The sequence below is a fragment of the Falco punctatus genome (assembly GCF_963210335.1).
Source record: "Falco punctatus genome assembly, chromosome: 1".
Classification (NCBI taxonomy): Eukaryota; Metazoa; Chordata; class Aves; order Falconiformes; family Falconidae; genus Falco; species Falco punctatus.
In genome coordinates this window covers 46,810,627-46,836,349 of record NC_137580.1, presented here as the reverse complement: position 1 = coordinate 46,836,349, position 25,723 = coordinate 46,810,627, and the positions used below count along the sequence as shown (strand labels likewise).

The following is a 25,723-nucleotide window of genomic DNA, read 5'->3' as shown; positions in this document are numbered from 1 at the left end:
CATTTCTGAGCATGTGCACTGTCTCTTTTTAACCTTCTCTGAAAGAGGTTATTACTATGGGGAGATTTCTGCCATGGCAACAATGCAGAGCACTGCAGCACACAGCACAGATTTAAAGAGGAACAGGCTGTGTCTCCCAGGACTTGGGAAGGATGTTTCTGCTTCGACATGCAAGTTCCAGCAGCGACTTAACTGCTCCAGGTAAGGTTTTTAAAGCCGGGTCATTTGATTCATCCTCTGAAGCCCACTGAATGTTTTTCTCAAAGTCTGCTTAGCTGGATGTGGTGCCTGATTCAGATTGCTTCCCTAGTGCCTGAAAATAACAATGACAAATGACACCTGCTTTATGGGCAACTAGGAAAAACCATGGGATCACACTCAGGAACTGCAGGACATGTCACAGGTGAGACTTTGAAAGCCAGGAGTTGTTCAGTCCATAGTTTGCCATTTGAATGGTTTTGAGTTACAGGGATCATAACCACTCATGCCTGCTTTCCTGGGTGTTTCTGCGATCCCAGTCCCAGAGCTGCCAGAATGGCTGCAGGAGTCCAAACTCTGGGTAAACTTCACCTCCCTTTTCCAGCCTGCACCTCTGTTCCCCTTCCAATGCTCCACGAGCTGTACTCCAGAACAACTCTGACAGCACTTGTGCTGAATGCAATACAAGAACGGAGTGCAGATGATAAAACACTTCTTTCAAAGCAAAGCTAAATTCAGGGGTCGCATCACTCCCTAAAACACATTTCCCATCACAAATTAGACACCAGCAGTTCTTGTTCCAGAGAGAATGAGCACAGCTAAGAGCAGGCACAGCACTGAGGAGCATGCACAGACCTTCAAAGGGACCGTGCTCTGTGTTTGCTTTAGCCGGTTCAATAGGGACTCAGTCTTAAATGCTTTTATGGTGAAAGGTGAGGGCACTCAGTGTCCACAAAGGTCAGGCACACAACCTTTATTGTTTTCATGAGCAGAAACTCCTTCTTAGAATTATGACTACATTGCTGGTTAACATTTTTCTTTTCAACATGCTCTATAAACTTTCTATCCTGTACAGCCCTAGGGGAATGGTTTGCTCCCATTAATTCAACTTTTTAAGTAAGATGTTAAAATTTCACGTGCTGCTGTATGAAGTTACAGCATCCATAAGCAGAGTCAAGTGGGGATTAACTATAGTACTGTCATCCCTACACATCCAAAAACAGAGAGAAGGGGAAAATAATTTTTAGAAGCTGTTCTTCTGGGCAAACAAGATTTACCATTGTTCTTGCAGAGATAACCATACAGGATTTGGTCTGATTAAGTATCTGCCTATACAAAATTACAAACGCAGAACTTTATTCTCACACCTTGGCCTCTCTTCTTGAGAAATAACATAGATACTAATTCACTCACACACACACACATCGTCCCACCCACCCACCCCCACCTTTTCTTAACCTGTGCTCCTGATCATTCCCAGTAAATTTTACCCTGTTCTCCCAAATCCTGTCTTTTCTTTATCACAACAGTAACACCAAGCAAGCAAACCTTGGAAGCCTGAGTGTTATCACTGATACATTCTTCTAGACCCATGCAATGGACTTCTGACTCCCATTAAATAATTTTTTTAAAATCTGTTTCTGCCATTCTCAGCTGCCAAATTCCTTGCTCTAAGCATATCATACCAGCTACTGTGATGTCCCTTCTTTAGCCTTGTCCTAAATCTGCTTGTCCTGCAACGAACAACTTGCTTTTTAGCATTTTAACCACATGTCTTCTTTAGGCACTTCTCTCCACTCTGTACTGTGCTGAGCACCATCTTTCCTTTTCACTAAAGCTAATATTTTGTCATCTGGAAAATATCAGTTCACCAAGAAGATCTTCTACAGAGGAGGCAGAAACCCCATTTTAGGATACTTTCACTTGAAAATGTTTTGAAAAAAATTATTTTGACACTTTTCAAACTGACAATTTCTGGCTTTCTGCTTCAAAATTATTTCCTTTTTAAACTAAGCTTAACACAGTAAAAATACATTTCATGCTCAGTTCATGAAATTGCAGAGTGTGAGCAGCTCTTATGTTAAGGGTATTGGGGAACATTCCCATGAGAACATTACAACACCAACAATATCCGTATTTCCTTCATGCACAAAGCATGGGTGGTACAGATACTAGCCCAATGACACCCTGAAACTGGAAGTACAGACCAGAACTGGGACTACATAGCACCTAGCACCTGCACAACAGCCCTCAGTGGTGATTTCACTGGTGTGCCCAAAGATGCAGTGGTGGTCATGTGGCACCTCTGGCTGAGCATGAAAAGGGACATTTGGGTGAATGATGGAATTCCCTGACTCCCCTGTTGCCCTGAGGGACCATTCATGAGGTAAGCAGAATTTATAGTCTCTTTATAATGAAGTTAAACACAGTGGGGGTTTTTCCATATCCCCACCAGCTAAAAAGCATCAAAGCACAGTTTCTAAGATTTCAATTTTTCATCTTGATAGCACATGTTTTTATACTGTAATATTTCTGTGGGATTGGGAGAAAAGCTCAGGCCTTCACCTTTAAATCTTTTCACTGCTTGGTTTCTCCTTGGCCCTTAAATCTAGTACTCTGTCATAGCAGCAAACTTTCTTCCCTCACTAAAGGTAACAGATTCTGTCACTTCTCCTGCAGACACTTTTATTCTTTCTCAGAGTCTGCCCTCTAAATTACGGTAAAACTCCCCCCACAAGGTAGCATCTTGTCTTCCATCAAATCCTCTTTTAAGCTTTACCTCTGCTGCAAATCCTACAAAGCGATGCTGCCTGGCAGAGCCTGGGGAGGAAGCTGGCTGTGACTGCTGATGGTATGCAAATGTGCTCGTTATACCAATATCTTGCTGCTTCACACCTCTGGCTGAGTCCCTCTCTTGTCATCCCACCATAATACCGGGGCTGCGATAGCTCGAGGGCAGGGACTGTGTTTGCACTTGTTGGCAAAGCACCACAAGGCTGGAGTGTTGATTGAGGCCTTCAGGCAGATGTGATGAATAATAATATCAAACCACCTAAAGCTGATCTCATTGCCCCACACTCTGATATATGAGCTATTCATAAAGCAAGACTCTTATTCTTTTCCTTCCAATTTAAAGCTCTTGGGAAGTGTCAGAGTGACCAGATTAAGAAATTAAGCCGTCCCTTTTTCCCCAAAAAGGTCTCACATATCTTGGTAGCAGCAAATAATTGCAATTGTTCCTCCTTTCATTTTCCCTACCAGTAATTTTAGGAATAATTTCCTTTTCAGTAACTCCAACTCCTGCAGTCCCTATCTGTCTAAGTATAGCTCATCTGAAATCATTCTAGACCCCAAAAGTCTTGAGTTTCAGTGCAACACTAAGGCTTGGCTCAAGTCCAAGTCTGACTTTTCCACACAGCTCTTAGGGAGACCTACATTGTCAGAATGACTTACTGCTCTTTGGATGAGATGTTAAACTGAGGTCAATTCTTTCAGCATCTCTCTGGAAGTTGAGAAGCATTTAAAAATCTCATGACAATATTCAGGAAGGGCTAGCATTAGCTGAGCTATCCTTGGCTTGCACTGTCCCTCCTGCACACATACCTTTTGCGAAATAAGCTGCATTCCAAGCTGTGTTTGAGCTATTTCTAGGTACATAATAGTTTCAACTTTAACTAGTTTGCTAGGTCCACAGGGATGTTTTGAGTACTTTGCAGCAACTACACAATACGCACATGTAAGAATGGGCTTTGAACTGGAGGGGGACCAACTGCTTTCTTTCCAAGCTCCCCATTCCAGAACCAGACTTCAGAGTCCAGGGGCCTCTTCTAACATGGGCAGCCTAGAAAGGTAGGAAGAGATCTCTCAGCTGAGGAGCAGTGCACCATTAGCCATTTTCCTTGCAAAGGTTGCCTTGAAAAATAGCAACTGAGGAAGCTAAAGGAAATGAGATTGCTAACATTGGAAGGTTATCAAGGACCGGTTTTCCCCAAAAAGATGTTGATTATCTAAAGTCTGCACAAGGACTCTCAAACTTCAGAATCCAGAAGACTCGCAGTCAGGAGGCTCCAAATCCATTCCCTGCTCTAGGAATCAAGTCCTCTGCAGCTAGGACACCGATCCAGGATAACTTTTATGACACCAATACTTGGATCTCATTGATAATAATTCTGACATTAAGATCTCTGTGATTTAATGGCATAAGGATGATGTATCTTCATACATTTATGTTTGAAAACATCATCTTTAACCCAAGTTCATGTTTACAAGATATGTACAAGCTGACAGATGCAGCTTCTCCTTTTTACAATTTTTTTCCTTTCTACAATTGCTGTGCTACAAATTGCAAGCTGGTTAGTGCAGCACTATCTTGATGTTGCACTAACTGTGATTGCACAGTTTCCAGCTAAGAGCTTACTCATGTCTGCCTTCAAAATGTCTTGTGAATTAATTCCTTATTTGTGATCCAGGGATGTTTTTTAGACAGAGTCCAGTGATAAATAAGGAATTAATATTCCTTAAGTATCATTATAGTGGTCACGATCTTGGCTGAGATACTGGAAAATAGACCTGAACCACCATGGCTAGTTACAGCGTAAGTGACTGAGTCAAAAATCAGTGATCAGAGCTGGGACACACTCCCACCCCCAGGCAGTCTAGAACTTGATCTAGGCAGGGATCAAATTCTAACACACAATAATTAACAGATTTCACTCCCTGGGTCCTCAGGCTCACCTGGCTATCATTCTAGAAGAAAGGCACAGTGACCACCAGAGCAGAATGGGTTATTTGTTCTCTGGAGAGCTTTTTCTAACTGGTGGCAAAAAAAAGTGTATGTCTACAACACTCAGAGTAGGTTCTTCTTCTGAAAGAAAAAATATGAAGAATTCTTAGCCTTATTTACTGAGTTACAGTTAGTAGTAGCAATTACTGCCAACCTGTGTTTGCACCCCCAATGATGTCCATATGCACTGCAGGGCACATCCCACACTGGAGGTGACTGCCTTCCTATGCTTCACATCCAGTCCCAGTTTCTAAGCAATGCATTCTTTGATTTCTGGCATCTTGGGAAATATCTTTGTTTTCTTTCGCAGTCATCCACCTGGTTGTGTTATTGGCTTTCACTGCACACTGTTGTAAATCACATGACTTTTATGCAGAAAGACAGCATCTAGGGTCTAGCTAGCACAAGATCCCTATCCAGGTTTAGGCAGACAAATGCATGGCAACGCTGCTTCAAGACTGTTCATTCACTGTTCATTTCCAGCACTTGTTGGAATACGTGAGGCAGATAAATATCTCATGCCTCAGCAATATCAGAATCATGAATCACAATGGTAGTTCTGCAGCTCTGAGACAGAAGGGCAGAGACTCATCTATAACTCATTTACCAATATGAGAATGAGATAATGATAAATTTAATATTGGCAAATAGATTGAAGGGCATGTGGGGAGCAGCCCCACATACAGGTCGAATTGAAGGGAGATTTGCGGAGAAAAGAGCAAGCATGGTCATGCAGGGTGCTGACAAAAGTGGGAAGATTAAGTTAACAGCAAAAGTGGTATGAGATAAGAAAGTAAGTTGGGTAGGGAGAAAAAAAGAAGGGCTAGTTTAGCTGGAAAAGTGGAGGAAAGATCCATTTTCTTAAACCTTTCAAGTCCTCAGACAAGGTTGGTGTAATTGTGATGCACAAGAATGCTTTATATTTGGAGATGAATAACAAATAATTTTTTTCTAGACCCTCTCAAAAATGTCAATAATGATATATAGCACTCTGAGGAAGAAACAGATATCCTGACTTTGAAGGTCTAAAACTGATGCATAAACTGTAGGAAGAGTATAAGGACACTGCCCAGTTGCGTAGGGATGGGGTCAGGGAAGCCAAGGCGCAATGGAAGCTGAACTTGGCAAGGGATGCAAAGAAAAATAAGAAAGGCTTCTACAGGTATGTCAGCCAGAAAATGAAGGTCAAAGAAAGCGTATACCCCCTGATGAGCAAGGCTGGCAAACTGGTATTAATGGATGAGGAGAAGGCTTGTTAACAACTTTTTTGCCTCAGTCTTCACTGGCAATCTCTCTTCCCATAGCTCTCAAGTGGATGGACTACAAGACAGGGACTGGGGAGCAAAGTGCCTCCCACAGTAAGAGAAGATCTGATTCATGACCACTTGAGGAACCTGAACGTAAATAATTCTGTGGGACCTGACGAGATGCATCCCAGGGTCCTGAGGGAACTGGCTGATGTAGTTGCCAAGCCACTCTCCATGATATTTGAAAGTCATGGCAGTCAGGTGAAGTCCCTGGTGACTGGAAAAATGGAAACATTGCACCCATTTTTACAAAGGATAGAAAGGAGGGCCCTGGCAACTACAGACCCGTGAGACTCACCTCTGTGTCTAGGAAGATCATGGAACAGATCCTCCTAGAAGATATGCTAAGGCACAAAGAGAACTGGGAGGTGATTTGAGACAGCCAGCATGGCTTCACCAAGGGAATTCCTGCTTGACCAACCTAGTGGCCTTCTATAATGGAGTGACTACATCAATGGACAAGAGAAGAGCTACAGATATTGCCTATCTGGACTTCCACAAGGCCTTTGACATAGTCATCCACAACATCCTTCTCTCTAAACTGAAGATATGGACTTGACAGGTGGACTGTTCGGTGGATGAGGAATTGGTTGGATGGTCATAGCCAGAGGGTAATGGTCAATGGCTCAATGTTCAGATGGAGATCAGTGACGAGTGGTGTTCCTCAGGGCTCTGTATTAGGACGAGTACTGTTTAATATCTTCATTGATGACATAGAAGGATTGACTGCACCCTCAGCAAGTTTGCAGATGACACCAAGCTGAGTGGTGCAGTTGACATGCCTGACAGATATGATGTCATCCAGAGGGACCTGGACAAGCTCAAGAAGTGGGCGCATGTGAACCTCATGGGGTTGAACAGGCCAAGTGCAAGGTCCTGCACCTGGGCTGGGGCAGCAGCTGGTATCAATACAGGCTGGGGGATGAAGGGTTTGAGAGCAGCCCTGCTGAGAAGGACTTGGGGACACCAGTGGATGACAAGCTGGACATGAGCTGGAAATGTGTGCTCCCAGCTCAGAAAGCCAACCTTATCTTGGGCTGGATCAAAAGGAGCATGGCCAGCAGGTCAAGGGAGGTGATTCTGCCCCTCTGCTCTGGTGAGACCCCACCAGGAGTGCTGCATCCAGTTCTGGAGCCCTCAGCACAGGAAAGACATGGACCTGTTGGAACAAGTCAAGAGGAGGGCCACAAATCAGAGGGATGGACCACCTCTCCTACGAAGACAAGCTGAGAGAGTTGGGATTGTTCATCTCAGAGAAGATAAGGCTCCAGGGAGACCTTATAGCTGCCTTCTAGTACCTGAAGGGGGCTTATAAGAAAGATGGGGAAACTTTTTAGTGGGGCCTGTTGTGATAGGACAAGGGGTAATGGTTTTAATCTCAAAGAAGGTAGATTTAGACTAGATACAAGGAAGAAATGTTTTATGATTAGGGTGCTGAAACAGTGGAACAGGTTGCCCAGAGAGGTGGTACATGTTCCATCCCTGGAAATAGTCAAAGTCAGGTTGGACAGGGTTCTGATCATCCTGATCTAGTTGAAGATGTCCCTGCTCATTGCAGGGGGGTTGACTAGGTGACTTTTAATGGTCCCTTCCAACCCAAACTATTCTACGGTTCTATGAACTATAAAGTGTTGCTCAAGGGATGTAGACACATTGTAAGGAATGGGATGCCATTATGCAACTTTGTTGTACGGGGTACTCTCTAGACATGTTCCATTACCATGACTTCTGTGGATTATTGTTTTAAGAAGTTTAAAGCTCAGCAAATCAAGAAAAACAAGAGTTTCACTCTTATGCTGGAACCTAGAACTGTCAGGAAGCTGTAAGCATGTCTGTCTGATAGGTGAATCTGCCTGCCAAAACAGCTGAACACTTTTTCCAAAACTCAGCAATGCTTGAGTGGGAGTTGGACAGGTGCTTATACAATTTTAATCGCTTCAAACAGTGCTTATGTTTAAAAGCATGAGCAGGTTATTTACAGTGCAGCCAAATTTTCAAGGTGAGGAGAAAGAGAAGTCACAGAAGATATTTTACTAAGTGCTTAGAGATGTGCACAAGACAGTATGGCAGCCAAGAGAAAAAGGAAAGAGGTGTCTGTCAACTAAGCTCTTCCCTTTCTGACTTTGCCTCTGCTCCTTTCATATACTCCTCTTGTCTCTTATGCAACTTCTGTTGTAATAATTAATTTACTCTGTCTCTGTCTCTAAGTTCTTTGTCTCCCATTTGACATCCTTTGCTCTTCCAGGCCTTGATATTCTCCTGCAATCCAATGCTCAGCTGCAGCATGTGAACACCGACCTGTGGTTTGGGCCCTCAGCTGAGCGCAGTCTAACAACACTCCAAAGAAAGTTATTTGTGCAATTCTCCACCACCTTATCCCTCTGCCAAAATGCTACTGTTCTCTAGAAAGATGGGTGAAGCAAACACATTGGCTTCTTATCCCCTTGTAGTTGACAGTCTGGCATGCTATGCCAAAACGGATCATAAAGTGCTTTGTAAAGGACAACGTGGAGTGTCACTGATTGACTACATGCTTATCTCATCTGCCAGAATTAGCATCAGCTCAGCTGGCTTTCTGCTCCTAACACAGCTAGCTCCAAGCAGTGCAGACTGTAAACAAATACAGTATAGATGAATGTAAAAGAAAGAGACATTCCTGTTTTTAAAAGTCATGTAACCACCCCAAGAACTTCAAACATGCATGGAAGTCTCTCAAAACACTGTGGAGATAGTAGCATAGGTTCCCTGAGATCAGTCAATAAATTGATATGATGGATACTGGGACTGTGCTGAATCAGTGCATATCGGCTATTTGGGGATAGTAAGACACGTGTCCCCTTTTTTAAAAAGGAATGTTATAGGCAGGGGACGGCTGGGAGAAAAATCTGCCCAATCCATCTCCCCAAAAATAAGAGCTGGCTCCAAGTCACACCCTCAGCCATTAGCAGGAGGCCATAGGAGTGCTGAAAAGGCTCTCACTAGATTTTCTCCACCAATTCCACACTGAGGCCCATCTTACCTTTTCTAGGACTTCCTACTTATTTTTAGGGATATGGGAAAGACAAGGCAGTAACCACCTGGTTATTCCTCTCCATTGCTTCTGGATGAGGATTCCTCAACAGGGAGGACTGCCTTGTCCCCAGGAATGGGGTTAGCCCACAGTACCATCCTGCATTATTTTAAGTACTGAATTTGAATCTGTGATAATGCACAAACTACTTCTCATCTCCACATCTCAAAAAAGGAAAGAAAAGAACAAGGCAGAGCCCTCAGTTGCATAAATACTTTTCTCTTGCCAAGGAATCTTCTCTAGGCAAGCATCCTGCATTTTTATCCCAGAGAACAGCATCCTCTCCTCAGAAAGCAGGTATCTTTAACTTACTTTGCCACTACAGTCTGGACATTGCATCAGAAAGGAAAAGAGATTATGTGAGGCTTAAAAGATCCAATTTTTCAAAGCATAAATTCTGGTGATGTCTATGCTAATGGTGTACTTGTGATATGCTAATTTTGCTCATGAGCAGCCATCTCTCAAGAGTATCTAATCTAATATGACCCTGAATCACTATGGGGCAATGGGTTCACATCTAGGGCATGTGGTTGTCATATGGGGAGATTTTTTAATAAGCAATTTGAAATAAATATTTTCAAGATTTACAAAAATATATATTCTAGTGGATTTATGTCAACTTTACAATATAGTTGAGGCAAAGACAGGTTTTCAAGTAACATTAGTTGAAGTCTCCTTTTGACAAAGAAATAGCAGGGCTCTCTACAGTGTTTGAAAAAGCATACACTATACATGGCAGATAAATGTGCCTACAGTATATTAAAGCTGAGTTACAGCTTTTATCATGATATTCACTTAACCTCTCCAACTGCTATTTTTTTCATACACTGTCCCAGAAGAGAAGTTAATTTAGGGAAAGCACTTTAAACAGAATTGATACACTAGTGTGAGAACAAAACAAGCCTACCATTCCTCACTTGTTCCAGTAGGGTTTTTGAGCCTGAAACACTCCCACTTGGCTCAGCTGTTTTTGTATTTAAACTTGAGGTTTTGAGTCAAAACCAAAAAACATCTGTTCAGCCATTTTAAAGCTAGAAGTATTTAACATTTTTCCCTTGATGTGTAAAATTTGATTCACTGCCCTGTTGTATTGATGTTACTGGAGAGGCTTTACACATGATTTAGAAGAGAGATCAGCATTGCAGGACACCCAAGATGGCAAGTGGGCAGACAGCATGCTGTTGGGCTGGCGCAGGGCAAAGAGCCACAGCTTCTTTAGAGAGGCATTTGTGAGAGGCAGTAGCTGTCAGCTCCTAGTTCAAATTGAATCCTGGGTTCAGCAAGAGCTGCTGCCTTCCAGAGAGGCAAAGTAATTCCCATTAGCCAACCAGCTGTAGGACCTTGTTTCCTTGAGAGGCAGGATAACCTGGTTCCAGCCAGGTTTCTGCAGGAGTATATACCCTCTTTCTGAGGGGAGAAAAATTAAGCACTTCAGCAGTGTAACCCTCTTTATACTGAACCTCAGGAGTGCCTATCCTCATTATTATCACTTAGACCTGCAAAGCTGCTTTTCTGCTCCAGGCTTGCAGGGGAGGGGGGCAGGGGCAGGGAGAAGCATACATATATTCTGAAATTTAAAAACTCTGAAAGGGAGGAAAATATTTGCTATTTATTATCAATTATTTTATTAGTTGGACTCTTTCTACTTAGTTTTTATTTATTGGAGAAAGTGTCAGGTCTATTTTTTTTTAAAGCCTGTAATTAAGCACAGTCAGGAGTCATTAGATAATTCAAAAAGCCTGCTGTTTCCCATTAACTAAGAGCAACTAGCAAAACAAGGGGGTTTTTTAATGGACTAGGCCTAGCTCTAAGTGTAGAAGTATCTTGGCGGGCAAAGGCACACACTATACTTAGAGATCCCATCTTCATGCTGTAGAATGCTGTATTTGGTAATTAATTCCCTCCAAACTGGAGTTGAAAATTGCCTCTTTCCAAACACTGAAATTAACAGAGGATTAAACTGTCATTTTTTGCATAAAAATGGGCTTTGAAGATTGATTGTGCTATGAGTCACCTTTTATCTTGAGATCAGCTATTTATATCTCATGCAGGTTGTGCTTTTTTGCTAGCACTTCATCTAGGTGGGAAAAAGACTGCATATAGTGGTGTGGGATGTTTGTGAATCAGTGAATTCTAGCTTTTCTATCTTCTAACCAGCGTTATATTGCAAATGTCACTGGACAAAAAGAGAAGAGTATGAAGCTAGCAAAAATGGTAACTCCAGTATAAAGAAAATAGAGCCTTAAGACCTCATCTTCCTCCGAGACAGGCAAATGTTAAAAAATACCTTTGTTGCACCAGCAAAAAAAAAGACATAAGAAAATGTTTGGGCGCTGTTCATGTCACACCATACTATGTTGGCATTTCCATTTGACATGCAGACTTGTCAGTTTTAAGCGTAGCTGTGAACTACAGATGCTTTTAAAATAAGGGATAGAGGAAAATAGATTCCCATTCAAAATAGAACCTGTGCTAGGTCTAAAAAGGCCTGAAATTTACTAGTCATACAGACAATTTTTCAGCTGCACTAACACTGAGGGAGGGAAAGAACATACTGAGGTGCTCTCTGTCCTTTATCTTTCAAGCTGGTTTTGAAATCTCCAAATGAAATATTTCCTCAGTTTCTAGGGACCAGCTGTTCAACAAGTGGTGGGAAATGGAGGGAGCAACAGACAAGCAGCTTTGAAATCTGCTCATACTGGCATGGCTGAATTGTATTAACTCATCTTTCCAGAAGCCACTGAACCGATGCACTCATGCAGCAAAATGGAACTGGTACATTCATATCCTTTTCACCTTGGTACTTGCATAAAATATTTGCCCTACCTTTGCTGTTCCTTTGGATGCCCATTGGCCTTTTATCTATTTACCAAAGCAGGAAGTACCTAGTAGGACTGAGTTAACGTCTGACAGATCAATAGTATTTGCCAGGTACTATTGGCTTAGGCTTCCTAACAACCACTACTTTTAATGAAAGTGTTAAGATCTATAGGTAGGTGTTCCTTCTGAAGTTACACCACTGAACTGAAATTTAACCCTTCACATTTCCAAAAGTCAATCAGGCTGTCATTGAAACAATGGAATAAAATCACCAGTCCTTGATCTATTGCTGTTTCTATTTAAAGTTGATAAACAGTTGATTTCACATAAGATCTCATCAGCATTCCTTAGTCAGCATGATTGTTTCTGGACTTCCTGGCATTCCGACTAACTAAGCAAGCAAGTTAAGGTTATTTAGGAGCTTACAGCTAGGATGGATGGAAAGGGAAAGTAGACAACATGCTGCCACCTTTTGGTTACAGAAACAAGAACAGGTATTATCTGGACAGATCTATCTAGTGGAAATTAAAATACATCTGTGCTTGTTTTCTGTAACAAAACAACCCCAAAGTCCATATAATGCAAGGTGCAACCCTTCATGTTCTAAACTGCTGCTCTGAGTTTAGCTCACATTCAGGACACTTGTTCAGTCTTGTTTGTGCTCATTAATAATTATTAATCAATAATTAATAATTTCTCTCATTTAAAACATACAGGCTTGAGTTCACTTACCTAAAACTAATGCTTTGCAACACTAAACTGACTTAAGGAATAACTGCAGAATAGGAGGTACAAGATCTCATGAATCAGTAGCTTGTAGAAGTAGACTACCTGCATGTCATAACTCCTGTTTGGCTATTTATACGGACGCACATAGTTAAGGCAGCCTGACACTTTCATTACTAGATTCGTTATCAGTATAATTGGCACGTTACAACTTTTAACCTTAACTGTTCGAGCGAGATTTTCTGTGCTGGCAGGCTGCTGAGGACCTGAAGGGTATTTTGTTTCCTTGCTTATTAAAACATTGGTTCAGCTGTCTTGTGAGAACAAAAGATGGAAGAATGCCCATCTTAATAAAAGAAATGCAAGATTGTTCTGTTAAAAGTTTGCATACCTTCTAGTTTGATGCAGAACACTGGAATTTAACAGATGAGCTATCTGTATCAGGGATGTGCTTCTCACTGCTCAGATGAGTCACTGCACAAATTTGGGCCAAGTGGCAAGCCTTTGAAAATCTCAGTTTAAATATGTTCTGTAAAGACTTAGGGGAGCTTGTGAGCTCAAGTCCATGAATGTTCCGTTACTCCCAGCTCCCATGTGCCAGAGGCTCTTTACATTTACTGTGCATACAGATTCACTAAGCATGCCCCACCCCGGGGCACAAAAATCCATCAAACACTTGATCTTCTGTTTTCCGACACTGGCACTGAGTTCCCAATCTCTTCTCCTAGCGTATGGGTAATGTAAAGGAGGATCTCATCTGCCTGTACTGCAGAAGGGACAAGAATTCTCCAGTCACCATCGAAGCAGTGTTGGTAGCCCTGTAATGCTCTATACCAATGATCCATTAGTCCTTGAGACCTGAAGCCCCTGATAGCCTGCAAGTTCTAGCTCTGGGAGTACTTGATAGGGTGCTGAGGGCCCCTCAGGTGGAACACCTGGACAATATACCCTAAGGGTGTCTGGCTGTGAGATCACCTTACAGGACACTGCTCAAGCCACCTGTGCAAACTGCACTTTGGTGCACCTCCCACCCAGATTAGCCCCAGTCACTCAACCATGAGCAAAGCTGTGCAGCAGACCTGAACTTGGCCCTTATGCCACATCAAGCCGTTGTTACACTTAACACCTGGGTGCTTGTATGCAAAATGTCCCTGTCTCAGGGAAGACTTGCAGTCTTGCAGACCTTTAATGTACTAATGGTGCCACCCTACACTGTCTGCTGCACCACACTCAAAAACTGGCAGTTGGTGTGCACCCTTGTACCTTGAAGAGTTTTAAGCTCTCCTGCCATTTGGAAGAGTATCCAGAGGACCACAGACATGAGGAAAACCACCAGGAATTATCTTGTTTCTGCACTGACCACTTACTGTCTCAGCAGAGACACTCAACAGCTTCACAGACACTGTCATATAAAGATCAAGAAGCTGAAGGAGACCTACAAGAATTGTTGGTAGGAATTTTGAAGGAAAACAACCCCCACCCATGTGTTATCACTTTTTCAGGGAGTTTACCTTCATCACCTACCAGGAAAAGGAAGAGAGGAACGGATTTTTCTTTTTAAGGAGGGAAGTGGTACATTGATTTACCATGCAATGTGGTGCTTAATCTCTCAGGGAGGAGGGCATCTGTTATCTTTGACAGGTCAGGATCATGCCATTAGGAATCTGGGTCAGTGGTGGGAAACAGCAAGACAGATCCATCCAGAGGTAAATGAGGCCTCCTTTTCCTACCAGTAAATTCCCCTAAACCTCTTGGCAACCAGAATTCCTTCTCCCAATCTCAGCACTCATCTTCCACACATCTCATGAACTGTTTTTTACCCATCTTCCAAGGGCAGTTTTTTTATCCATTTACCCTACATGCTCAGCATCAGCACAGAAGACATGCAGTTGCCCAAAGCAGTCACTGAAGCCACATCAAGTTGGAGAGGCAGGGAAATACCTGGACCAGCAGGCCTGCTAGAAATACTTGCAGGGATAGGCTTTTATTTTTTTTTTCTTTTCTCTTTGTCTGCAACTTTCCCATCATTTTTAGAGAAGCATATCTAGCTTGTAGATATAGAGCTGTATATAGCTACTCAGTGCACAGAATGGACCATGATATGGAGATGAGTCAGGATTGTGTAATTAATCAGATCATGTCCAGAGGATCCTGGCTCTTTTGTTGCAGAAAGTGAACACAATGACTGCAGGAAGCAAAAAAGTGATTGCTGGCTGAGGTGTTTGTATGCTGCTCAAAAGGACTGGATTCTCTATTTGCCTTTCACACAGACTACTAAATTAGCCACTTAAAAACCCATTTTTCATGGGCGGCCATGAACTGGGTATAGGGTTTTGCTGCAAGCCTAAATTCTAACCTTGTGCTTTTATGGCTAAAACTGTAGCTGCAATGTAATGTAATAAGCTGTAATGCTATCTTCTCCTTACTTTATGAGGATGTAATCAAAATACATTGAATTCTGTCTGTGAAACTCTCAGTTCCTACACTATTGCATACCATTGAAAAGTCCATAATGAAATTACTAACTCTGTCTTCAGAGCAGGATTTGAACAGTAATTATTAAGGCATAGAGTCCCACATCAGGCATCAAAGAGAGAACAAAACATTGAATAGTTGCTCATCAAGTGACCACCATCCTTTCTGTGCACTGAATGGGCGCATGTCATGACTACTTCACAAAATGTGAGGGGAGACAAATCAAAGTTCTGAAAACATGAATTCTGGCATTTTCTAACTTCAGAATCCTTAACTTTGCAGCCTTAAAATATAAATCCTATAAAATAGGATTCTTGTGTGGAATTTGAAGATACATTATGTAAAACAAAGCATTAAGAGCCATAAAAGGAATCCCTGTAGATTAAAAGTGCAATTAAGACTGACATTTTTAATACTTTAACCCTGATTATTATTAATTATTTTAAACCTATACATTCATCAGCGCAAGCTTTATCATAATATTAGAACTGTAAAAAGGTCCACAGTTTTGAAGTAGTTGAACTAAACTACTGTCAAACAGTAATGAGGCAGTGTAACTCTGTGTGTAAACAGACTTAAGATAATAATATGAAAGACATTTAAAGAGATTGGGAAAGTGTAAATTAATATATTTTTCTATTTCAGCTAATTATTCTCTTTGGAACATTACACTGATGAAATTATGCCTGTGGCTAACATACTTGAGCATCTGTGTCCCATGCTTCAGTGCGTAAGTTGACACACTTGGCCCTAGGTCTGTGGCACTGCAGTAGGTTGGTCTTATAGCTCCTTCTCTGTATTCATCAGGATATGGGTTGTTTGAACTGTCAGTAACAGAGTCTGCCTCTTAAATTCAAGCTGTAGGAGGTAAAACAAAATCCCAATACATCAGTCAAGAGGATAGGATCACACTTGTAAGCCAGCTATTAGAACACTAATGTTTTTCATGTTTATGGTTTTACTCAGAAGGCCTCTCTCTATACCCATGTTCATCTGCCCTTGTACCTCAGCTGCCAGAAATATGTTTTCCAAAGACCTTTAACTGAATTTACTCTGATGCAACAATAATCTCATCTCTGCACTTGCTTTCTCCCTGGATTCCTGCCAGCTCTTCAGAAAAGCTGGTTCCAGAATCAATTTTGTAAGGTTTGTATGGGAATGAACAGGACCTTTAATGTTTCATCTATGAAGATTTTAACAGTGAAAAAGCAAATAGAAAATGACAGTAAAACAAAAAAAACTTGATTCCACCATTGTTTTCATGTTCATCACCACCCCATGCTTGGCTGGGATCAGCTTTCCCTTTGCTTGCTCATTCCCTGTTCTGCATTTTCCTGCCATGTTGTCAAATGTGCAAAGAACTGGTTTATCCCTGCCCCACCAGCATCAGCATTTTACCACGTTATTCCCTGAATTACTGTGGAAAGATTCTGTGTAGCCTGCAGGTTAGGACTATGATATTTCTATTTCAGTTTCAAGGTTTGCATTCTAAGTGCTAGTATTAAACTGGGACATTTACAAGGCACCTGGCAGCTTTGCATTTGGCAGTTTGCAAAGAAGCTGGGCACCTAGTTCAATGGTGGAGTTACTTTCCTTGTTCTGTATCACTTGATATATAATTAAGATAAAATTGCACTACCGGGCTTTCTGCATGTCAGTGTACGATCTATTCCATTTAGTCACAGTAAATTACACACTCATCTTTATCCTATGAAACAGCATAGTACCAGTGAGTCAATTATACCTGAGGTCAGATTGCTCTGTGTTCAGTGTCTTCCTACTATGCCTGATTTTCCTGCCATTAAACTAAATGATGGTCTCCTATTGATTTTAAAAAAAAGTAGGATTTGAAGGGATTTAAGAAATAATGTAAAAATTGCTATCATTAACTTTGTCCAAAACATTTACTAAAATAAAAAAGTATTTTTTGGAATTACTGAGGTTTTTTAATTCACTCCTGTTTTTCTTTTCCCTCTTTTGCTCTTCTCATTCCCCTCCTCCATCAGTTTGAAAACCTGAGTGCATAATGTCACCTTTGAAAAGGGCTTCGAGAGCTGTGGATCAAAACCTCTTCTATGTAAGTGTCAGTACAATCAATTTCAAAACATCTTCCCTCAAGCTAACTGACATCACCTAACAGTATAAAAGGAATTAAGAAATTAAGCTGAATTTAAACATCCCCCTTATTAATACAACTGAAAATTGGGAAAAGTACAACATTCTTTTTAACTCCAGCTGTCTCCTCCTTGGTTTAGCCCAGTTAAATTTCAGAAGAGGAAAAATGTAGAGTAAAAATCACTGATCAGATGCTGGAGAACTGAGTTAAAGACCTGCCTCATGTAGTTTTCTTACCTGGCCCCAAGCATATAATTTTATCTACCCTAGTCCTTAGCTGCCTCTTTGTTAAATAGGGTAACACATGTACAAATCTCATAAAACTGTGAGAATCCTTTTCATCAGAGATCGAGTCATTAAAATCCAATGGCAATTAGAACCATACAGACGGATACAAATAGTAAATGTGAACAAAATATGTCTTCTGAAGCTCCCTGTGGATGTGTCCATCAAGACATCCTCAGTTACTAAATACAACAAAAGCCCTGCTAAAGTTATAATAATAATTTTTAAAAAGGAAGAAAACTCTCAGCACATCAGAGTGAAACAAATAATACTTATCCAATATGCGTGGAAAAGTAAAATGGTTTAAGCACTTAATTTACTGGGTCTATTATGGACGTCCAGTATCAGTTTGTACTGAGTAGCAATGCCTCAATAATTCATAAACGGTCACATGCTAAATATTGTAAGTTTGCCAGCAAAAACTGCAACCTTGTAAGTTATTACAGTCCCAGAGGAAATCCAGCCATGCTGAGAAAATTTGTACTGAAAAAGAAAGTTTGTAAGGAGAGGTAATTATGTTTCATTAGATGAAATCAGACCAAATACAAGGACTGTAAGCCTGAAAGCTTGTTTATTTTTCCAATTATATCTGATAAAATATGATGTCTTCCTACAAGCCTAACTCTTCTTATAGATTACAAAAGTATTACTTTAAAAGTAAAACATTTACAAGAAAAACTTTACTACAGTTGACAAATATTAACAAACAAATGGACATGTGAAATGACATAAAACACGTCCATTTGGAACCCTTCCTTCACCAATAAAGCCTAAGATAACTTATAACTGGAAAAGATTAAAAGAATTATAATAATTTTCACTGTTCTCTACATAGCTCTAAAACTGCAAAGCTAGTAATTTTCCCCTGCTTATTTGTATTTTTCCCATAGCAATGAAAAGAATGAAAATAAAAAACTTTAAAGAGCCATAGTAAAAACATAAAAATGGGTGGAGAAAATTCACTGGCTTGAAAAAACTTGAAAAGCTTTTAGTTCATTTTAACTTTCAGTGACTATAGTTCAAGTTCACAGTATCCCTTAAACTATGAGAGATGTTTTGATTTCAGCCAGACTCTTCAGTTATGCATATCTTGTCATGCTCTTCAGAGGTGTCTGTATTTTTTTTCCACTATAATCGGTGTTTTTCAGAAACTCCAGTTCTCAAAGCAGTATCTGAACTAACACTAGAGATCTTTATTGCCAGGCACTAACTGACATTTACTGTTTATTCAGACAAGCTGAAAAACATGTATGCATTTGAAATTTATTGTGGGTAAATTTGTATAATTTTATGATTGGGGGCGGTGGGGGGCGGAGAGAGAAGGAGAGAAAGAGAGGGAGAATTCTCTGGCTTTATATGCACTGCTATTAGAACTTCTCTGGAAAAAGTATTACTCAAACACCCATTAGCCCAAGCATGTCTTGCTGAAACACTATCCTGAAGCCATCCTTCTGCAATTGCTAAGTGGTTCCACCAAGAAAATCTCATGATTTTGCTGGCTACCCAGATCATCCTTTCTATCAGACTTACCAGTTGCCTCTACAGCCTGAACTACTGGTGTTCCAGCTTCTGACACTTGCCTGTACCAGCAGACCTGTTGTCCATACAGCCAAGCATCAAGTATCAGTGTAGTCTGGTATTCAGCTCCTGATTTTATTGTCCTTGGAAAAGGAGTACTTGCTGTCCTAATGGAATCCTGCCCAGCAAGCTGCACAAATACAGAGACAAATACCAACAAATGAAGGAAACAAATGGGACGTAAGCAAATACTGCCATAAGGAATCTCTCTTTTAATTATAAGGAGCTACCACTAAAAGCAGGAAATTTTGTCTGAGGGACTTCTAAATTCAAGGACTTCTATCTTTTATCACTGCCAATGACCACAATCCAGAGCAAGCAGAGGTGGACTGTGAAATCCAGGTTCTCCATTGACTCATAAATATGGAAAGAGTTTCAGGCCCAGATAACCTACATCTCCTAAATCACACCTAGAACATCCAGTTGTATCACACATGGAGTTTCTTGAACAGTGGAATAGGTACATACAATACAATACAACTTTATGGTAAGACTGAGATACCGTAACTCCTGACTGAATATTTTAGTGTGTCCTTTCTATGCCTCCTGAGTTTTAAACTCTTCTCCAAGTGCTCAGTGTGGGACCTGTGCCAAAAAATTTACAAATTTTCAGTTCTCTCCTACTTTATATGGTGACATGAAAATGGTCTTTTTTGAGAAAGCATGGGCTGGGCTACCGGGCTATCAGATGGTTTGAAAATTGGCCGGACTGCCAGGCTCAACTGGTAAAAACGAATGGTTGACATGTAGCTAGTGAAGAACTTAGTGTTCAGCATCTTGACAAAGGACCAGATGATGACACAGAACACATCCTGAGCAAATTTATGGACAGCAAATTATGGAGTGGCTGACATGAGGACTGGCAGAACTTAATCCAGAGACCTCTCAATATATTTGAGGATTAGGTCAACAGATGCCTCAGGCTCAGTAGAGAATAACCTCAGGCATCAGGACAGTTGGGAAACTGGCTGAGTATCAGCCCACAGAAAGGACCAGGGAGGGGATCATGGCGGTGTCAGGCTGAGCATGAGCCCATTAAGCCAACAGTGCACTCTCACTGCAAATAAAGCAAACTGCATCCTGGACTCCATCAAGAATCGAGAGAGGTGTAGCAGGGAAGATACTATCCCACACTCATTAAAACAGAGAAATTAGAAGCAAAAATTTTCACAGAGGCTGAAAAATTCTACTTTAACTAAATGTTTATCCAGTATGCATAGAAAGTAAAAGAGCACCTTTTCATAAAAATGGGCATAAACTAGCTGGGAAATTAGAAGGTAGTAATCCTTACCAAAGCAGTGAGTTTCTGGAGTAGTTTTCTGCCTTCAGTAGCAGGGTAAAACAATCAAGGTAGTTGCAAAATGGAGTTTAATAATTTATAAAAAGACAAACGTAATAATGTTGCACATAGCAGCAAGTGGTGATGTCAGAGGTCGCATCCAGTCTTACATTCCTGAATGCAGCATGCTTAAAGAGTGATAAAAAATGAAAGAAGATAAAAAATAGTTTCTGAAACATAATAAATAGGGAGAGAAAAGAGGAGACAATGATATGGTTGTTGGCAAACAATGTCCCTGGAGGTAATGAATAGAGAAGCAATCTTCCTTGAAAATTTGGTGACTTTCTTGTCGAAGACCACAATGCTGTCTCAATGTGGCCTGATGCCACTGCCTTTAATAACCCTCATTTTGTAGCACAGTTTTATTGTGATGGCTACTAGAAGCATTACTGCTTCTAACAAAACAGAAATACCATATTTTATACAGTGTATGCCATGGGATGTCAAGTAACAGATGAACCTGTATGATTCCCTTGCATCCCTTATCTACAAAGCAAGGCCTTTCTACCATTTGATCATATCATCATAAGCAAAGATGATACAAAGCATCACACATGCACAAATATATGACTTTGAAAGAACAAGTTTATTTGTGATCAGCACTTTGCATTTTAGGTCCTAGTGTTTTTTTAAAACCCCTAATGGTTTTTAATTTTGCACATTGTTATGCCTGATTAATGATATTTGTACTGCTCACAGTGGTTGTGTTCTTGTTTATTAAAAAGTAATTGAAAAGATAATTGAGCTCTGCATTCATCATTTTATGTTTTAAATAACTATTTAACTGCCTCCTTTTGTTACAATAACACATTAAAAAAACCTTACTAAAATCAGGAGTGAAAGAAAGGCAAAGTAAGAGGTGGCAGAGGCAAGTGCTTCTATGTCAGTGGAAGCGCAATGGCTGTAGACAGAGATGTCCAGAAAAAGCTAAAGGAATACTCTTCAGCCAGGCCCACCAGCCCTGAGAACAAATACCCTTTTGATGACCTCTGAGGTCAAACATGGGAAGCAAATAAGACTTTAGTGAAACCTGGAAGTCCCATTAATCACCCCATATGCCCTGCTAGATAGGAGAGCAGCACCTTTTCCAAAGCAGTACATACTAATGAAGCCAGGGCAACCCTAAGGAGGATGCACTGCCACTACACTGAGTAGCTGCTGCTGAGTGACATATGGAGATGGGGGAATGTAGAAGGGGAGTTTCCAGTCAGATGGCTGGCTCCTCAAGGATGGGACCTATCACACAGGTATGCTGCTCTGCAGAGACTTCAAGGAAATTGTTTCATCACTGCTGATAACCTTCAATTTTCAGGCCCCATTAGCCACTACTAAACATCAGAGCCCCAAAGTGGCAGTGTATCAAATGCAGCTGCTCTAGAGCAAGATAGAAAGCAAATGGCTGTTTTGAATTCTACCTCTCACTCTTCATGGGCCTTTATCATCTTATGATTTAAGTCACTACACCATGAAGTTTATTTGGGGAAAAAAATAATCACAGAATCGTGCGGCTGAAGTCTTAAGAGAGTATGACAGTAATATAAGTGTAATGGTAGCCAGATGGAGCACCATTGCAATAATTGCATGGCACATCAGGCCATGCCAATTCACAAGAGAAGAGGTATCCAGGACAATTTTCATAGCTTTTATGTCTATTTATTTCTGCAGAACAGAGTTATATAAGTTTCAAGAGACTTTGCCTGCCAGTGAAGGTAGCTGTGTCACAGCTGACACAAGAGGTTACCAGGAGCAAGCTTCCCATTTGTCTTGAGGAAGTCAGTTAATCTGGTTTTGAGAAAATTCTTAGTGTTTCCTTTCAGATCCCATCACTACAGCAAAGTTTTAAGACAAAATGAAAATGCAAAAACTCCTAAAAAAGCAGCATTTTATGAACTGAAGCAGTATAAAAATGTACTGACAGGTACTAAAACTGATAGGAAATATCATTTTATGAAATCAACTACTGCTTAATGATTATTTCATTGTGTATGTAAAAGTACTGAAATAGATTTTCCTTAAAATTATGTTCACCTTAGACTTACTGACAAACCTCTGTTGTCAGTTAACATAAAGGATATTAGCCTGTTACTACTATCAGTCGCTCCATTAGTACCTCTAACAGCTCTAAAGGTTTAACCACGCAGACAACTTATGTGCCAACCTGATACCACAGGACAAAATTTTTCCTCTTTTTGTGCTTTGAAAAATAGGAAACTGCACTTTAAAAACATACTGAAATATTGAATATACTAAAAAGTTGCAGTGTTTAGAACTCCAGTTACAAACATGAAAGTAAAAATAAAAGTGCAGAAAAGCTCAGTTATTCAACCTTAATGACAATGTGGGGGGGGTGGGGTCGGAGGGTGTATTTTATGTTCATACACAATCTACTATTTTGTCTACCTTCTTGGGCTGTCCCCTGTCATTGTGGCATGAATCACAGCCTAAAGCCTTGTTGGCTCAGAAACTGCCATACTTGCCATTGTAGGATGAGATGCTCATCCTCAGTGCCACTCAGTGCCACTGCTAATGCTGTTTATTGCATATGCCTCAGTGCTTCCTAAAACACAATAAAAGCAGTTTCTTGTTCACTGAGAACTCAGTGCCAACACCAGCCTGGAATCTCTGCCTATTGGCATACACCTCAACTTAGATGCCCAGCTGAGCAGTGCTGCTTTCCCCTGAACCAGGAAAACTCCAGGCTCTAACCCTGTGATGTCCTGAGTATACACAATTATTCTGGACAGGTAGTAACACAGCACTCTGCTCTCAGAAATGCAGGACTGATTCACACCAGCATATATTTTTCAACAGGTAACAAGACAAACTGCAGGTAGGGAAATTCCTGGAGCATGGGTTTTGATGTGAGATAAAGTAATCTCTCTTTTAAAACAATTACAAAGTGGATTCAAGAGATGAACCCTTGCCTATGTCTGTTTTTTATTTGAATACTGTCACAATTGGGCAAGTGAATCCAGGGTGCCTCCTCCCAGTCTATCTTGTAGCATTCTCCAACTCTTCTTAACAATCTGATATTCAACATCACCATCTTTGAAAAAGGGACTTGCGACTTAGAGGAGAAAACATCTGCAGCCAGTTAAGAGTGCAATGCAACATCATGTGGGATATAAAGCACTTCCAGAGAAATCAAGCATACCCTTTCTAGCTCCAGGAGTCCCTGAGGAATGAGCACTTTTATATTTGCCATTTTACTCTGAAAATCAATACTCAAACTAAATAAAATTTAGGTAAAAGAATATATAAAGCTTTATTATATTCAAACAGAAAGTTTATGTAGTAGTAACTCGACAGGACAAATACATGCTCTTACAGCTAGCTAGCAGTTTGTCTTAGTCTCCACAGTGTCTGTATGCTCAGTTAACAGCTAATAGGGACAAAATTGCAGGTGATAGGACTGGAGCCAAATCGACTATGCAAAACCTTATATTTCAGATACATATCACACAATAGGCTCCCTTCTCAAGTCACACTTCAGATAAGAACATAGAAGTGATTACAGTAGCTCAGACTAGACAGCCGTGCAGCTCTGAGCTTTAGCACTTGACAGTGTCCAAAAATAGATGCTCCGAGGAAAGCACAGAAAAAAAAGAAAGAATGTAATAATACCCCTTTAGTTTCCAGCAGCTTGACGTTCCCTGAGAAAGCCAGTACCTAATCCCACAGAAAGTTTACTGCAACAAAGTTACCCTGTCAAAATACATTCAGTCAGTGTGAACTGGTAGAGCGAGGCTGTACAACTGCACACTTTGTACTGTGGCCTTGTGGAGCCTTTATCAGATCTGATGCTTAAAAACCATTTCATGTCATCTCATGGAACCAGGTTAACTCTCTGTTAGCTACTGCTTGAAGGCAACCAGCTGCACAAACCACTGCATGTTCTCTGATTTACTTCCTCCAACCCACCTTTAAAAGGAGTTGGTTACTTTTCTCCTCACATTTGAAGGCAAGAACATTGCTAGCTTTCTTTGGTTAACTAGGGTTTTTTTTTGTAATTACACTCTCTCATGGATTATACATTTCCAAAAGCAGCTGACAGTAGAAAACAGGGTGAAGGGTGAGATATTAAGCTATGCCTCACCAACAGGTTTGGGGAATTCTGTCACAATTGTGCCACTTCACACTTTTTTTATTTTCAGAATGCTTTCTCACAGCAAAGTCCATACCCTTAAGTAAAATCAGACCTAAATCTATGAGGCACTATGTAAATTACAGGAGCACATGCTCTCTACCCCAGTTAATCCAAAACCCACTCTCCTGCCACAAAACAAATAGTGCCAGTGGACTTGATAGGATTTTGCACTACAGTTAAGCATCTACCTAAGTTTTACCAATATTGGCGGCTACTTTAAACAGCTGGGTATAATTAATAGATGGTAAAGGTTACTAGTGAATGACATGTTAATTATATGTCTAAACTAATACCATTAATTTTACAGCTGATTTTTGAAACTTTTGCTTTAATTTATTCCTATTCTATTTTCAATTTAATCATTTATCCCAGTCTCTTATTTACTTTTTTTTTTTTTTCTGTGCAAACTAACAGATAGATAGTTACTACTGGATAAATAATTATCCCACAATTATGTATGGAACTAACCTACCAAGATAGAGGTCAACTAAAATTCTGGACAGAACAATTTATGTGTTAGACAGACTGTCTCAACTTTGATTTTGCTGTTCTAAAACATCAGCTGACTGTACACAAAAGCTGTCTTAAATCACGTTTGGTTTGAGTGTACATTGATAGTAGCAACAAAATTCATGTGTTCATTTGCACACATAAATGATTAGCTGGGGAAAAAAAATCCTAATGTACTAATATATAGTTTATTCACATAGAAACTCTGCTCTAAAACACTTCCACCCTGATAAAAGTCAGTGTTTCATAGCACCCAAGAGCTGCAGACACTCAGCATTTTGTATATTAGTAAAAGCTGGGAACAAGAATAAAATATAACACTCCACAATGCTGTATTAAGGAAATATAAAGCACTCAGAAAAAAAAAACTGCGCTACTTCCCTAGAGAAATCAGATTGTAAGCAAGTTCTTTAGAGGAAGAATGTTGTAAAGGAAACGTTTTCATTCAAAAACATAAGAGAGAAGGTGAATTTGCTATACACTCCTACAACTCCTGTGCTTCAATTTCAATTAGAAAGACACTAAAATGAACCATTTATGTTGCAGTTGAAAACCCCCTGAGTCTTCTGGGATTTAGGCAATTGATTAA

At 40.5% G+C, this 25,723-nt stretch overlaps 1 protein-coding gene across 1 annotated transcript in view; it reads right to left on the bottom strand.

The window, feature by feature from the left end:
- LOC308073109 (NELL2-interacting cell ontogeny regulator 1-like) overlaps positions 1-18,829 on the bottom strand; it is a 35,528-nt gene extending 16,699 nt beyond the window's left edge. Inside the window, 1 exon segment of the mRNA XM_080410896.1 lies at positions 1-18,829. Within this exon segment, the coding sequence (XP_080267022.1) occupies positions 1-13 (13 nt within the window). The 5' untranslated portion in view covers positions 14-18,829.
- Positions 18,830-25,723: the final 6,894 nt, after the last annotated feature.